This window comes from Penicillium macrosclerotiorum (genome assembly GCF_028827735.1).
Source record: "Penicillium macrosclerotiorum strain IBT 26536 chromosome Unknown utg000002l_segment0_segment0, whole genome shotgun sequence".
Taxonomy (NCBI): domain Eukaryota; kingdom Fungi; phylum Ascomycota; class Eurotiomycetes; order Eurotiales; family Aspergillaceae; genus Penicillium; species Penicillium macrosclerotiorum.
In genome coordinates, this window is record NW_026643082.1 from 3,180,575 (window position 1) to 3,194,689 (window position 14,115).

General features: G+C 49.5%; 6 protein-coding genes across 6 annotated transcripts; 4 read left to right on the forward strand and 2 right to left on the reverse strand.

Moving 5' to 3' along the window:
* Positions 1 to 102: 102 nt before the first annotated feature.
* On the forward strand, positions 103 to 774 carry N7462_002283 (putative ubiquitin conjugating enzyme (UbcB); the record flags this gene model as incomplete). Its single annotated transcript, XM_057074009.1, has 3 exons — positions 103 to 129; positions 198 to 314; positions 454 to 774. The coding sequence occupies 3 exons, from the start codon at positions 103 to 105 to the stop codon at positions 772 to 774; spliced, it is 465 nt and encodes a 154-aa protein (XP_056937650.1).
* An 802-nt stretch (positions 775 to 1,576) lies between these two features.
* On the forward strand, positions 1,577 to 3,444 carry N7462_002284 (cytochrome P450; the record flags this gene model as incomplete). Its single annotated transcript, XM_057074010.1, has 5 exons — positions 1,577 to 1,885; positions 1,938 to 2,178; positions 2,261 to 2,379; positions 2,442 to 3,236; positions 3,316 to 3,444. 5 exons carry the CDS (start codon positions 1,577 to 1,579, stop codon positions 3,442 to 3,444), a joined length of 1,593 nt encoding a protein of 530 aa, XP_056937651.1.
* Positions 3,445 to 5,441: 1,997 nt separating this feature from the next.
* On the forward strand, positions 5,442 to 7,604 carry N7462_002285 (putative GTPase activating protein (Gyp3); the record flags this gene model as incomplete). Its single annotated transcript, XM_057074011.1, has 1 exon — positions 5,442 to 7,604. The coding sequence occupies one exon, from the start codon at positions 5,442 to 5,444 to the stop codon at positions 7,602 to 7,604; it is 2,163 nt and encodes a 720-aa protein (XP_056937652.1).
* Positions 7,605 to 8,211: 607 nt separating this feature from the next.
* N7462_002286 (choline transporter-like family protein) lies at positions 8,212 to 9,946 on the forward strand (the record flags this gene model as incomplete). The annotated part of the gene is made up of 2 exons (XM_057074012.1): positions 8,212 to 8,532; positions 8,600 to 9,946. 2 exons carry the CDS (start codon positions 8,212 to 8,214, stop codon positions 9,944 to 9,946), a joined length of 1,668 nt encoding a protein of 555 aa, XP_056937653.1.
* Positions 9,947 to 10,274: 328 nt separating this feature from the next.
* N7462_002287 (uncharacterized protein) lies at positions 10,275 to 11,077 on the reverse strand (the record flags this gene model as incomplete). Its single annotated transcript, XM_057074013.1, has 2 exons — positions 10,275 to 10,783; positions 10,861 to 11,077. 2 exons carry the CDS (start codon positions 11,075 to 11,077, stop codon positions 10,275 to 10,277), a joined length of 726 nt encoding a protein of 241 aa, XP_056937654.1.
* A 1,251-nt stretch (positions 11,078 to 12,328) lies between these two features.
* N7462_002288 (uncharacterized protein) lies at positions 12,329 to 13,658 on the reverse strand (the record flags this gene model as incomplete). The annotated part of the gene is made up of 2 exons (XM_057074014.1): positions 12,329 to 13,290; positions 13,364 to 13,658. 2 exons carry the CDS (start codon positions 13,656 to 13,658, stop codon positions 12,329 to 12,331), a joined length of 1,257 nt encoding a protein of 418 aa, XP_056937655.1.
* Between the last annotated feature and the right edge of the window lie 457 nt (positions 13,659 to 14,115).

Sequence of the window (14,115 nt, forward strand, 5' to 3'; positions counted from 1 at the left end):
TTCTGCAGCGATCCCACCGCAGCGCGTATTCTGTCGTTGCCACCTCCGCCACCACCCCGCCCCCATCACGCGCCCCGCTACAACTTGACCGGACTTCACAACATGGGGAGCCAGAAGCGTATAGCGAAGGTATGGTGTCTGCCGAGGTTCTTTCCAGTCATCTCACGAGCCAGCTGACCCTTCGGACGATCTGATAGGAACTGACCGAGCTCGTCGGATCTCCCCCAGAGGGAATCACGGTCGAGCTTGCCGACGAATCCAACCTATACGATTGGAAGGTATTCATGGAAGGGCCTGAAGGATCACCATACCAGGTACGTTCTTCACTGGGTTATTGGACCTATGCTACCGGGTTGCAACATGCCCATTTGAAGTCCAGGACGGAATGCCGAAGACTAAGAAGACCCTGACACTCACTCAACACTTAACTGACACCCGCAACAATCTTCGCAGGGTGGAAAATTCCTCGTCAAACTCTCCTTGCCTACCGAATACCCTTTCAAACCGCCCACCGTTTCGTTCGGAACCAAGATCTATCACCCAAATGTCACAAACGATGAAAAGGGGAGCATGTGCTTAGGCATGCTGCGCGCAGACGAGTGGAAGCCCAGCTCCAAGATTGCCGCTGTACTGCAGTTTGCACGCCAGCTGCTATCTGAACCGATGCCTGATGACGCTATCGAGGGCAGGATTGCAGAACAATACAAGAACGACCGGAGTCGGTATGATGAGATAGCGCGCGAATGGACTCGCAAATGGGCGACATCCCAATAGCTTGGAATGAAAGCGACGGGGGAAGAAGGATAGGGATCGAGATGATGTATAAGCCACGTTTTACGACCTGATGCTATCAAATCTTCGAACAGGATCTCACTTGGAATGGGGTATCTTCTGCGTCCGACTTCTTTTTGACATTGTTTCGAGGGACGAGTAGAGAGCCGAAGTTTATGTGATTGCCCTCAATCTTGGAACATAGACACAAAACAATGAAACGTATACTACTAATGTCCACAGTTATGTGCATTCATTCTAGAAAGCCCCTTAGATCTCATTTCCAGACCCTATTCCCCTGGTTGATGCGGCACGATTCCGCCAGCGGATCATCTCCCCGTTGGCCAATCGAAGGAATTGCAAAGGAAAGCTTTACTCTTTAATTATGAGATTTAAGATAATCCTCTTAAGAGTCCAACGTCTTTTAAAAGGTGCTTACCAAGTCTACACATGGGTCAAGCAAGAAGCAGAGACTACCCAGATTATATATCAGTGACAGCTGGTTTCTACTAAACACTTTTAAAATAAGTACCCACTATTTATCCAAGAACCTGGGGGTCTAACAGTAATCATTTAAATAGCGAACCTCAGTCTCGTCAGCGGAATTATCCCTCGTTGGTGGTCCTCCTTCCCCGCAGATAGCCCCGCATAACAGTCATGCCCCGGCAGTTGTTCATGACTATCCGGACCCCCTTCTCCAAGTCCTTGGGCATAGGCTGGACTATTTAAGTTAGAAAGCATTTCTAAGGAATGATGTGAATTATAAAACACGGTCAATCCTAGGCGAGCCAATACGAAAGCGATTATGGCTTTGGTCTCTGACTCCTTGCTTTTCCTGGGAGAGCATATTTGGGCTTTCCTCCTCTCTGTTTTGGTGCTCCATTTTACAAGAAGCTATTTCACGCCGGGCGTGGCGTCCATTCCGGGCCCACTATTAGCAAAGATAACCAATTTGTGGAGGTTCATCGACGTAGCTAATGGTCATGCCGAAGTGACGTTGTATGAATTGCACCAAAAGCATGGGGACTATGTTCGGCTTGGTCCGAGGGTAGTGAGCGTACAGAACCTGGATGCGCTGAAAACAATATACGGAATTAATAAGGGGTACGAGAAGGTCAGCAACAGCAATCTAGTCAGGGTTGGCAATCAACTGATTTCCACCATAGACGAACTTCTACCATGTACAACAACAGCTAGCAAAGGGCAAGCCGACACCCACGCTATTTACCACAACAGATGAAGAGTTCCACGCAGCCATTAAGCGACCCGTCTCATCGGCCTATTCAATGAGTACACTGACTGAGTTTGAGCCCTTCGTGGATACTACTATCCATACACTATTCAGAAAGCTAGATGAATTCGTAGCAGAGAAGAAAGTGTGTGATATTGCCACATGGCTGCAATACTGTATGTGTCTTCAGGAGAGCGCGGCGGCGGATGGCGTAACAAGCTTTCAAATCGATTTTCTAACCTTGTTGAATATGAACAGATGCTTTTGATGTGATTGGTGAGTTGACCTTCAGTAAGCCACTCGGGTTCCTCGATCATGGGGCCGACGTGGATGGAATTATCGCTGCACTTGAAAAAATGCTAGACTACTCGGGAAAGGTTGAGTTCTGAATCACATATCGCTGCTGCTGCAGGCTTGAATTTACTGATCAGTTTTTCAGATTGGACAAATGCCATGGCTAGACTATCTCTTTATAAAGAATCCATTGCGACAGCTTGTTCAGGGTGGCTCAACGGGAGCGGTGGCGCGATTTGCGCGAGCAAGACTAAACGAGAGACTTCAAGAGTCAGCATCAGCCAAAAAAGGCCCAGTTGCACCGATACCACTGCGCAGGGATTTTCTTGCGCGTTTCCTGGAAGCGAAAAAAGAGCACCCGCATATTGTGAATGACAATCAGGTCTTTTCTTATACTGTCAGCAATATGAACGCGGGCTCCGATACGACAGCAATTTCACTACGAGCTATTTTATACTACACACTGAAGAGTCCCAGAGTTAAGAGCAAGCTCTTTAATGAGCTCAGTACAGCTTACAAGCAAAAACGAATCACCATGCCTGTTTCGTGGAAACAAAGTCAAGAGGAACTTCCGTATCTCGATGCGGTGATCAGGGAAGCGCTTCGTCTGCACCCAGCTGTTGGGCTGTTGCTCGAACGTATCGTCCCACCCTCGGGGCTTCAACTTCCAGATGGGCCTTTCTTACCAGCTGGGACCATTGTTGGCGCTAATCCCTGGATCATTCATCGTCATGCTATATTTGGCAATGATGTGGATTCTTTCATCCCCGAGCGATGGATGCAGGTAGATGGGGAGACAGAGCTCGAATTCCAGGTCCGCAGACAGCAGATGTTACGGGCGACCTTCACCTTTGGGGCTGGGCCCCGGACATGCATTGGAAAGAATATCAGCCTGCTAGAGATCTATAAACTCATACCCTCGCTTATACTAAATTACCAGGTGAGATTGAGGCATCTATTCCACAGAATGAAGTGTAGTTTATGCAAACGGAGATTGAACTGACAGAAAAACATTAAAGATAGAACTCGAACATCCTAAGCGAGAGTGGGAGACTACTAACGCGTGGTTTGTGCGGCAGAAACACATGGATGTTCGGCTGACCTGTCACAATCCTGGGGCCTTTGAAGTTTGTGGAGGCGAAAAATAAAGATTGTGTTTAGTGATAAGATGCTCTCACGAGTTCGCATTTGGTTTTTTTTCCTTTGTTTTTCAGTCTATAAGGAAACTTTCAACTAGTTGGTTATGTAATAAAAGCAAGGATTTGATAAAATGCACCATTACGAATACCAGTGCGTACGTAGACTGGGGGAAAAAAATTAGAACTATGGAGCATGCTGGCCCCGACCCGCTGTGGGCGCCATCCTTCGTGTAGGAAATGGACAGGATGCTTGCACCCGTCTGAACTACCCGGCTGGCACCGATGAGACTGGCTACGGGTACAGTAGAGCGGATGGAAGATGAAATTGCCCCGCCTATCAGAATCAGCATTGAGAGAGAACGCGACCGTGGCCGGGATGGATTGGTTCATCCCCAGGCGTTTTCCCGCCGCTTCCCGCCGCCCCGGTTCCAGGTAGATAGAATGCATCTGATGCATCGGAAAGGCGCCCGTCACTTATAGTTGACCAATCGTTGATGACATTCCAACAAACCAAGATCGCTGTTACGACACGTCCGATGGCCTGGCCCCTCCTGTCTGTATAGAGTACGGAGTGCATCTTTTGTAGAAGGAATGAGGTCGCGGCAATTAAAGCCGACGGGCCGTTCTGTCGTCTGGAGACAGAAGGATAGAACATCGACAGGTCACGTTTGGTGTGTTTACTAACATTCCGGGGACAGAGCACCGGAAGGTCCGCCACAGCGATAAAGGTTGGTCGCTACTCATCATAGTGGGATCAAATTTCATCTAGCCGAGTTTCAGACCAATCTAGCTTGATCTCGCGGAAGAAGAGCTAATTCCGTGAGGGGTTGTGGTAGTCCGAGACTAGAAAAAGGAGCCGTTCTAGCCGGTCCCTGATCGACGACGCATCCGTGGTCGGCTTCTTTCCGGCTTCCTCCCGCCCGGGGGGAGCTTCTTTGGGGCACTGGGGGAAGTGTTAGAGTCTCCCCCGGGGCCGGGGGCAAGGGGGAAAGCCCAAAGGGAGAGGGAAAGATACCTTGCACCTCCAAAGCTATAGAACGGACCGAACTATAGAATCATACGCACATCCATCCCGCATGATGGTCAACCAAAACTACATGGGCTGCAGAGCCGAAGACGAGATGGGTCACAAATGAAGATGACCCTAATTTAATCCGTTCTGATTACCGGAGGAGGGCTGTTAATTAAAGGCAATTCGGGCATCCTGAAATCCGCGAAATCCTGAAACCGCCGCGCTGCGCTTTACGTCATGTGACGCTAGCCCCGATCGGGTTCTGTTGATTTTTGTCTCGGCGTTTTGTTTCTTTTGGCCCTCCAGTGTCCTGTTTCCTGTTTCCTGTTTCCCATTTCCCATTTCCCACTCCTCTGGCAGGTGGTGTCTGTGGTCGTGATCTTCAGTCCTTCGTTTTGCCCTGTTCTGCGCTTTGCTTGGTTTTCCTCAGTTTGCCCATTGCTACGGCCGACCTTCGGCGTCCTGGGAGCTAACCGCTCAACCCTTTTTCCTTCTCTGATAACACCCCGTATCTGCTTGCTTGCCTACTACGTCTTCAACTGCAACCGCCTCGTGTACCGTGTACACTCGACTATTCCAACCTGCTCACGACCTTTCTACCCTTCAATTCTACTATTTTCACACGCAGGGTCTTGACAGAACCTGTAAACCACTCCTTTACCAGTCATAACGATCAATGTCCAGCGGGATCTGGGTGATACTTCGTGGCCATGGTCACAGAAAATGGAAACCCTCAATATCCTCTTCCCTTGGCTGATTCGGATTTGCACGGTCGCCGAAAAGCCCTGCACCCGCCGCGTCTAGATCCCTTGAAGATCGATTCCGGTGCGCCACGAACCATACATTCGACTCCAAGATCAGCGCCGCACTCTCCCCACTCGCCGCACCATCATCCCGCGCGCGTTCGCCAGTTCCCCCAAGTGCGCACAGTACAACCGATGACCGTCCCTGGTTGCCAGAGTCTCTTCGAGCAGGGTCGCCACAGGGGAGGGAAATGTGGAAAGCTACACAGTCGTCCACTCGCGCTCCCCCTTACACGCCGCCCCCAGATCGACAACCCCCGGTCTGGTATACTCGGGACAACGATTATGACCGACCAAATCATCGGAAAGCCCCGCCAGCTCGAGGTGGCCTGCGAATTTCAATGTCGACGTCTCGATTAAATAGTCGACGCCCAAGGCTGCAGGAATCCCCCGACCGCCGACAGGGTCTGAACACTCATGGCCTGCCCTTGCCGCGCTTCCCTTCCAATGGACCTGCAGACGACAATACCCTCAGGACCAGCGTCAATTCCGCGATGACCTCACGGTCTAGTATTGAACACACGTCGGGTACCGAGCGGAGCAGTGTCCTGACGAAAAGCAGCTCCATTACGGATTTCTCTCCGGACACGCCCGACGCTCCTTATGACATCGATGCAGGTATGAGTGTCGAGGATGCGATCTCGATGTATCTCGATGGGTTCAGCGACGTGACTGAAGAGCCCGGGTCACCCAAGTCGTATGCAGACAGTAAGGCGCCATCAATCACACCCCCACCTTCACGAGATGCGCATCTAGAGGAAGTGGTATTCCCACCACGAACGACATCGCTGGAAGACGTCCCTCCCATTCCTCCACTGCCCCAATCCAATCTGCCAGAACCAATATCCTTTGAACGTCCACAATCGGATCCGCCGATTTCACCACAACCTTCACCCGATACCACTTCACCAGAAACTCCTCCATCACCATCAGCGCCGATACCATGTCTGCCATCTGATTCAGCTTCCCCAGAGCCCACTATTTCCCAGCAATCATCGCACGATCGCGAACCTCATCGCCAACGAGAGCCGTCGCGTATCATTATACCTGGACCAGTCCCTCCCCCACTCGTGTCTGGAAATGGTACGCGAGATGATTACGGATTCCGCAAAGCAACCCAATATGTGACACAGGAGCAATATGACGCCTGGAAAGGCCCGTATGCTAATTATGTTTCTCATCGTCGAATCAAATGGCATGACATGCTGAAGGAACATGGTCTACAGACCAATAATCCCTCAGTATTTCCTGCTCAATCCACCAAAGTCAAGCGGTTTGTTCGAAAAGGTATCCCGTCAGAGTTCCGTGGTGCAGCATGGTTTTGGTATGCCGGCGGGTACGAATTACTGAACAGTAATCCTGGCCTGTATGATCAGCTTGTGGAAAAAGTTATGGCATCTCCCAGCAACGACGACAAAGAACATATTGAACGAGATTTACATCGCACGTTCCCGGACAATGTCCATTTCAAACCGGAACCCACCGACGCGGGGACTACTGGAAACCACCCGCATGATCAGGGCATTCCAACTGAGACTCAGATGATCCAATCATTGCGTCGAGTGTTGTATGCCTTTGCTCTCCATGCCCCCAAGATTGGCTATACGCAGTCTCTGAATTTTATCACCGGCATGCTTCTCCTGTTCCTTCCCGAGGAGAAGACATTCTGGATGCTCCATATCATCACCTCCGTGTACCTGCCAGGGACCCATGAAATCAGCCTGGAGGGGGCGAATATAGATCTTTGGATCCTGATGGTGCTGCTAAGAGATTCAATGCCGGGCATCTATGCCAAAATCGCTAGTATGGGTGGAACGCCATCTGGCCGTGGAAAAGCACCGGCCCTTACTGTCAACTCACGACTGCCAGATATCACGCTGGGTCTAACCAACTGGCTCATGTCTGTCTTCATTGGGACATTGCCTCTTGAAACCACCTTGAGAGTATGGGACATTTTCTTCTATGAAGGGTCCAAAACCTTCTTTCGCGTGTCCCTTGCGATCTTCAAAGCCTGCGAGCGCGAAATACTGGGAGTCTCAGACCCCATGGAAGTATTCCAGGTGGTCCAAACTATCCCTAAGAAACTCCTCGATGTCAACTCTCTACTCGAAGATTGCTTTGTGCGACGACATCGAGTTGGCCAAGGTCGAATCGACGAGTTGAGAGCTGCTCGACGAACCGCAGTGCGGCAGGAGAAACTACGGCGATCGGTCGCGTTCAGCAAAGGCCAAATCCAGCTTGCGACCGACGACTTTGTTCGCCCCCGCAATGGAGGCACTGGGATCGAGCACCGTGTTGTGCACTCCTGGCGCCATCTCAAGCAACACGCATTCCACAGAGAGCTGACTCGTTGACGGATTAATGGCGCATTTGCGACCGCATCCGCCCGTCGAATAATTATGCCGCTGGCATCCATGGCTCCTATCATCATACAGCTGCGACAAGACACCCCTTGTCTACTAATTTCTGTAATCCTAATTGTCCTCCTGGTAGGACTTTTTCCGGTTCCCCTTGCAGCTCCTCTGGCGGGGGAACCCTTGCATTTTTTTTTGGGCGTCTCCTAGGTCGGGAAACAGGCCCACATCATGCCTGTCATATTAGATATCCTGTCTGCATTTCTACTTTATTTTTTTTTGTACATAGCATCAATGAAGCCGCCAAGGTGTGCATGCCCAGCAGGCAATGCAGGTGTGATCGCTTGGCGCCGCAAAATTGGGGTTGACCCTCTGCGACCTGAACCTTACAGGGCTGATCGTTGATCATCATTGGGCCGATCGCGCTTCTCCCGCGAGACCGCTTGTTGCACTTGCATGTCGTCATGGATTCAAAAGCGGAAATAAAAGCTCCTTGCATTCCCCCCTCGTTGATCTTTCGAGATTCCCACTATTTTTCCTCGTTCGTAAGACAGAGACTTGTCTTGCTCTTCAAAACTATTGGCTCTCTGTTTCGAAGCATGCAACGATGAGTGGCCAAGCAGCAAACTACTATAACCCTAACCAGGGCTTTGACGATGGGCAAGCTTCCTATGCAAACAACACGAATAGCAAGTATACCCAGGGCCATGACGATCGCAATGGCAATTATCAGCAGCCAAGCAACTTCCAGCCACCTGTAAACTATCAACAGCCTGCGAACTATCAACAGCCTGCAAACTATCAACAGCCCGGCCCTGAGCAAAAGCCGCCGCCAACCTATCCCGATAACCCTCCGCCATACACTACATTTGACGATGCCTTTAAAATCGAGAAGCCCAAGTATAACGACATCTGGGCAGGTCTGCTGGTAAGCTCTTAATTGCGGCAAACCACACATTTCAAAAATAACATTCTAAACCGTTTCTTTGTCCCAGTTGATCGCTGTTTTCTTGGGCTATGTAGCACTCTCGGGTGTCACCATTCACAAGTATGCCACGAACAAAGGATTCAGCGGAGGCGGAATCTATGACTCGTCCAACGACTTCTCCCTCAACACTAATACACTGGTGCTGTTCATTTTTGTCCTGTGTGTAGCTCTCGCCTTCTCCTGGGCCTATTTCCTAGGCGCGCGGTATTTTACCAAGACATTTATCTGGGCGACGGGTATTTTGAACATCGTTTTTGCCCTGGCGACCGGCATTTACTACATTGCGCGCAAAGAATATGGAGGCGGCATTGTATTCCTACTATTCGGAGTCTTCGCCATCATCTGTTTTATCAGCTGGATTCCGCGCATCCCATTTACGGCTTTCATGCTGCAGACTACTATGGATGTTGCCCGTGGCTACGGTCATGTCTTCCTCGTCAGCGCTCTTGGCGGAATTGTCACTGTAGCTTTCGCAGCTTGGTTCTCCGTCACCCTGGTCTCGATCTATGTGGCTTACGAGCCTGACTCGACAGGTACCAATCCCTCATGCCAAAATGGCGGCTGTAGTACCGCCAAGGTCATTGGATTGACCGTGTATGCGACTTTCGCCATGTACTGGTTTAGTGAGTGGATTAAGAACACCGTGCACACAACTATTGCTGGCGTGTATGGGTCGTGGTATTTTTGGAGCAAGTCCGCCGGTGGGATGCCCAAGGGCTCGACCCGTGGCGCGTTCCGACGAGCCACTACGTATTCATTCGGAAGTATCAGCTTTGGCAGTTTGATCATTGCGATTATCAACATGCTTCGCCAGGCTTGCTCAGTCGCACAGCGGCAAGAAGCGGCGCAGGGCAACCTGGTTGGAAGCATCTTTATTTGGATCCTGGGTTGCTTCATCTCGCTCCTTGACTGGCTTGTTACGCTTTTCAATCGATATGCCTTCTGCCACATTGCTTTGTATGGCAAGGCCTACATTCCTGCGGCCAAGGACACATGGAAGATGATGCGAGACCGCGGCATTGACGCTTTAGTACAAGACTGCCTGATGGGCCCGGTTCTGACCATGGGCTCTGTTTTTGTCTCCTACGTCTGTGCGCTGCTGGCCTATCTCTATCTGCAGTTCACCAAGCCGGCTTACAACTCGAATGGAGAATTTACTCCGGTAATCATGGCCTTTTCTTTTGTTATTGGTCTACAAGTCTGCCAGGTTTTCATGACACCTATTGGCAGCGGTGTGGAAACTATCTTCGTCGCTATGGGTTGGGATCCTCAAGTTATGATCAATGATCACCCAGAAATATACTACAAGCTGGTTCAGCTGTACCCGCGCGTGCAAGAGGCCATTCACGCTTGAGTGGGGCTAAAATCCGACCAGCCTTGCTGCACCCGCGAAATAATAATTATATCAGCTCGTTAATGAGTGTGGGGCTGGTTATAGAATGAGACATGAGAAAAATCCTCTTTTTTTATGAATAGTGTTCATAGTATATAAAGGAAAGGCACGTTTTTCATTCATCATTACAATCTTGATCCTAAATCTTACATGTAAGACTAAAGTATAGCCTATAACAAATATCAACTCCTAAAAACATAGAAAGGAAGCCCCATCAAAACAATAATCATAAGGTACGAGTATTCTTGAGAAATGAAAAGATATCCGTCAGTCATCCAGCAAAGACCCCTTACAGAGCAACCATCAGGCCCAGGACAGCAGCAACAGCAACCGCGGCGACACCGCCGACTGCATTAGTCTTGGGAGCAGCACCCTTGAAGGTGTTGAAACGATTGGCGCTGGCACCGCTGGGGGTCGGGGTGGCGGCAGACATCTGCGAGCCGAACATGGCAGACGATGAGGCACCAACCATAATCCCGTTAGAGTACGCAGGAGAGGAGGCGGCGACCATGGCACCCATGCTGCTGCTCATAGGGACATCGACGGGGATCTGAGAGACGTGCATAGGGTCGTGAGGGAACGGTGTGCTCTTGCAGCTGCACTCCGTGCGGGTCTCAGTCACGTAGATGACTCGAGGAGCAGCAGTCTCGACAAGGGCAGGCTCTTCCGGCCGATAGGCACGCTTGTGGGCCATGACGCCGAATCCAGTGGCCGGCTCCATGGGCTTGCTGGCATGGCGGGCGGGAGAGGTGGACGTGTCGCTGTCACTGCACATCGAGGAGCTGAGCTTGCTCAGGTCTTGGAGCACAGAAGAATGCGGTTAGGGTTTCTTTCTTTCATGGAGCTATAGCTCATCTAGGAGTCCATTGACTTACCAACACCAGCATCTTTACAAGCCGCCTTAGCCGAGTCACTCAGGTCAGTGATGGCATCTTTGTTGGCACAGACGCACTCGGTGCTACTCAGATCGGTGCAGTCGCTGAACTTGGACGTGTCAATGCCGTCCAGAGCAGCCTCGGCGCACGCCAGGTAGTCAGACGTAGTTTGTGCGGTAACACCGGCAATCAAAAGAGCAGCGAGAAATGAGCGCATTGTGAAGAATTTGGAAGGTCTTTATTAAACGGTAGGGTACGAAACTAGGGAATTCGGTCCAGTATCAAAGCAAGCGAGAGAATTGAGGATGAGTCTGAGCCGTGCACCCGGCCATAGGATGCGCTGCTTCTTTAAGTAAAATGTCGTAAGAACAATAAACAAGATAAATAATTGGCCCTTCTTCAACATCCCTTGATCTCCCTCGGTATGGCTGAGCGAGCAGTTGTGACGTGCAAGCATTCTAATGAAAATCCAGTATTGGAAAGGAGACAACGCTCTCAATGTATGGATAAGCTTTAACTGGCATCTTAATCAGGTTTCAGGCCTCCAAAATCACATATTACGCGCTGCGCGTAAGTAGGAGCTCATATGTTGATCGCTATGGAATGATGTAAGAATGTGCCAGTTGCCATGTCCCTGTGTTTTGTTCCTGGCCGTGCCCCTAGTTACCCTTTACCCCGAAGAATGCCTACGTCAAGGAACCGCCTCGCCCAGTCTTTGAGATCCATGTATTGCTGATTTGTGATTAAAGCCAGTGGCTAAACTCATTGACTGCTTCATCTGGTCATATTATATTCATCAATAGGGTGGTGTCTATTGGTCTGGTTAATGACGCCAGCAAATAGCTACATCACTGACGCACAATATGGATTGAACGAACGTACATTTAATCGGTGATTTTGAGTCCTTGGACAATGTGCTATTTTAAACCTATGAATGCTCCACCGTGTATATCCTCCGGTGTAACGTGATAGCTTTTGGTTCGGGGTTACATGCTTTATGTGTGGCAAAGTGATGTGCTTCGAGATAACCAGGGATTCTAGCTCCGGGATACCCATTGGGTCAAAGTCAATTCAATTCGAGAGATATTTTTGATTAGTATCCACTAGAAAGATGACAGAGCAATTACGTGTGGGAGAGCAGAATGAAGGAAGGACGAATGGCAATCCATGATGTGAGTAGGTCGCTTTAAGCCATATCTAAACAAATTGCCAGATTTGAGAAAAAAAAAAAAAAAAAAAAAGAAATCCTATACAGAAAACGTAGGTAAAGGCTCAAACGGAGATGTAATTATTCTGGATATTCGATCTTGAAACTCAGTTCAATTATTATAAACGAACAAAATATTTCTGCTGGAAGAAAGTTGCGAGAAATCAAAACTGATGAAGAATGTAAAAATTATATGCGAGGCTTGAAAGACATGGAAACATAAAATATGATAAATCTAGCAACCCATTATGTGCTTAGTCATCACCTGGATCCCCCTGAGTATGATGTCTTCCCTTGGTACATGTGAGAAACAGGACGTGATTCTGCTTGTGGAGTCGGTAGCTCCGCAATAAAATGGGTTGCATCCATTTCATGGGCTGGTAAAACGGAATGAAACTTGTGTTCTGTGCCATATACCTCAGCCGGGGCAAATCTTTGAATTGAAGCGCCATCAACCTCCGATGGAGGGGGAAGAGAACTTGTTGTCGGTGAAACAATGCTGTCTGTAGGTGCATTATCTGCTGGAGCAGCTTGATATACCATACCCGGGTCCATTTTGTTCTTCTTCTTCTTTTGAAATAGGAAAAACATGAAAATTGCCGCCCCAATACCTGCTAGGCCCACTGCTCCACCCACAACACCACCAGCAATGGCGCCAGTACTCGAGTGATGTGAACTTGAGCTACCTGAACCAGATCCGGATCCTGAGGATGATCCGGTTGAAGTAGCAGAGTTGGGAAAAGTGGAGGTTATGCCACTCGATATAAACTTGTCCATATTATTCTGTGATGTAGCTGCCGCGGCGTTAGATAGGTAGCCTGAGACAAAGGCATCATCGATCACCGATCCAACTACAGAGGCAACGGTTGGAATTCCGTTCAAGTAACTCAAGCTACTGGGATTCGGAAAGTTGTTCGAGTACGGGGCGGCCTCAAGGTATAAGGTCTGAATCGTAACGATGTCCGAGCATCCGTAGTCTGTGATTGAGAGCTCGGGGTAGGTCCACGTCATGCAAGATGGAGCCGATGATCTTGTGCATAAAATAGCAAAGGGCTCTTCCGTAAGAGTAGGAGTTGCGGCCACTTCGTTTCTGTCGTAACATGTGGTTTCGAATTGACATTTTTGGGAGTAGGAATTGTCGCAGCAGCCCACAATACCGGGAAATGCATTGTTGGCAGTATGGAACACGCATTGGGTATAACCGTAACATGCGATCTCAGAAGCTGCCAAGAGCTTTAGCTATGGTAAAATGACAATAAAGTTGACAGGAATACACCGAGCACCATTGCTACATACAATAATCCAAGACACCGTCCACGAAGCCGCACACACTGGCACTTGCCCAAGATGTGTATGTAGTTGTTGCGCTTCCACCTGTCACAGACCCCCCGGAAGCTCCGTACGAGTCGTAATACACAGATCGTCTGCGTAGTTTTTCGATATCAGCATCAGGGACCGGTGTTTCCTCAGGAAGGCCGGGCTGTAAGGCATCATGAGCTGTTGCTGTGACCGAAAGAGCTGGGTGTATCAAAGCGCGTGCTAACGAGAACATAAATAAGAAATATGGCCTCAAAGCCTGTTTCTGACCCATTTTGGCAACAAGAAACTGGTTAATTATTGGGGTACCCTCGCGAACGGCCTTCAGGGCCTTCATATACAGGCGCTAAAAAAATGCTTCCGGCCCACGGACGTGTGCCTCATTTCCCCTCCGCTTTTTCTTGCATTTGCGCAAAGCACGACCCTGCACCACATTTGATGATTCAGTCTTGGGATTACCCACTTTTCGCTTGAGGGTCTTTTTGACTGGCGAACACGAATCGTGGTAGCGTGAGCCGATGGCTTGGTATCCGAAACAACCTCACGAATACGAGGTCAATGAATACGGCATTGGATGGGTCTCAAGGGAGAGCTTTTCCGAATCTCGGGAATTAAATCCTCTGTCAACCTCTTTAATCTCAGCTCGACTTTCTCACCAAATTCTGGATTTACGAATAGAGCACAAGAGGCATGTTGGACTTCGAACTATATTATATACAGGGTTCTAAAAT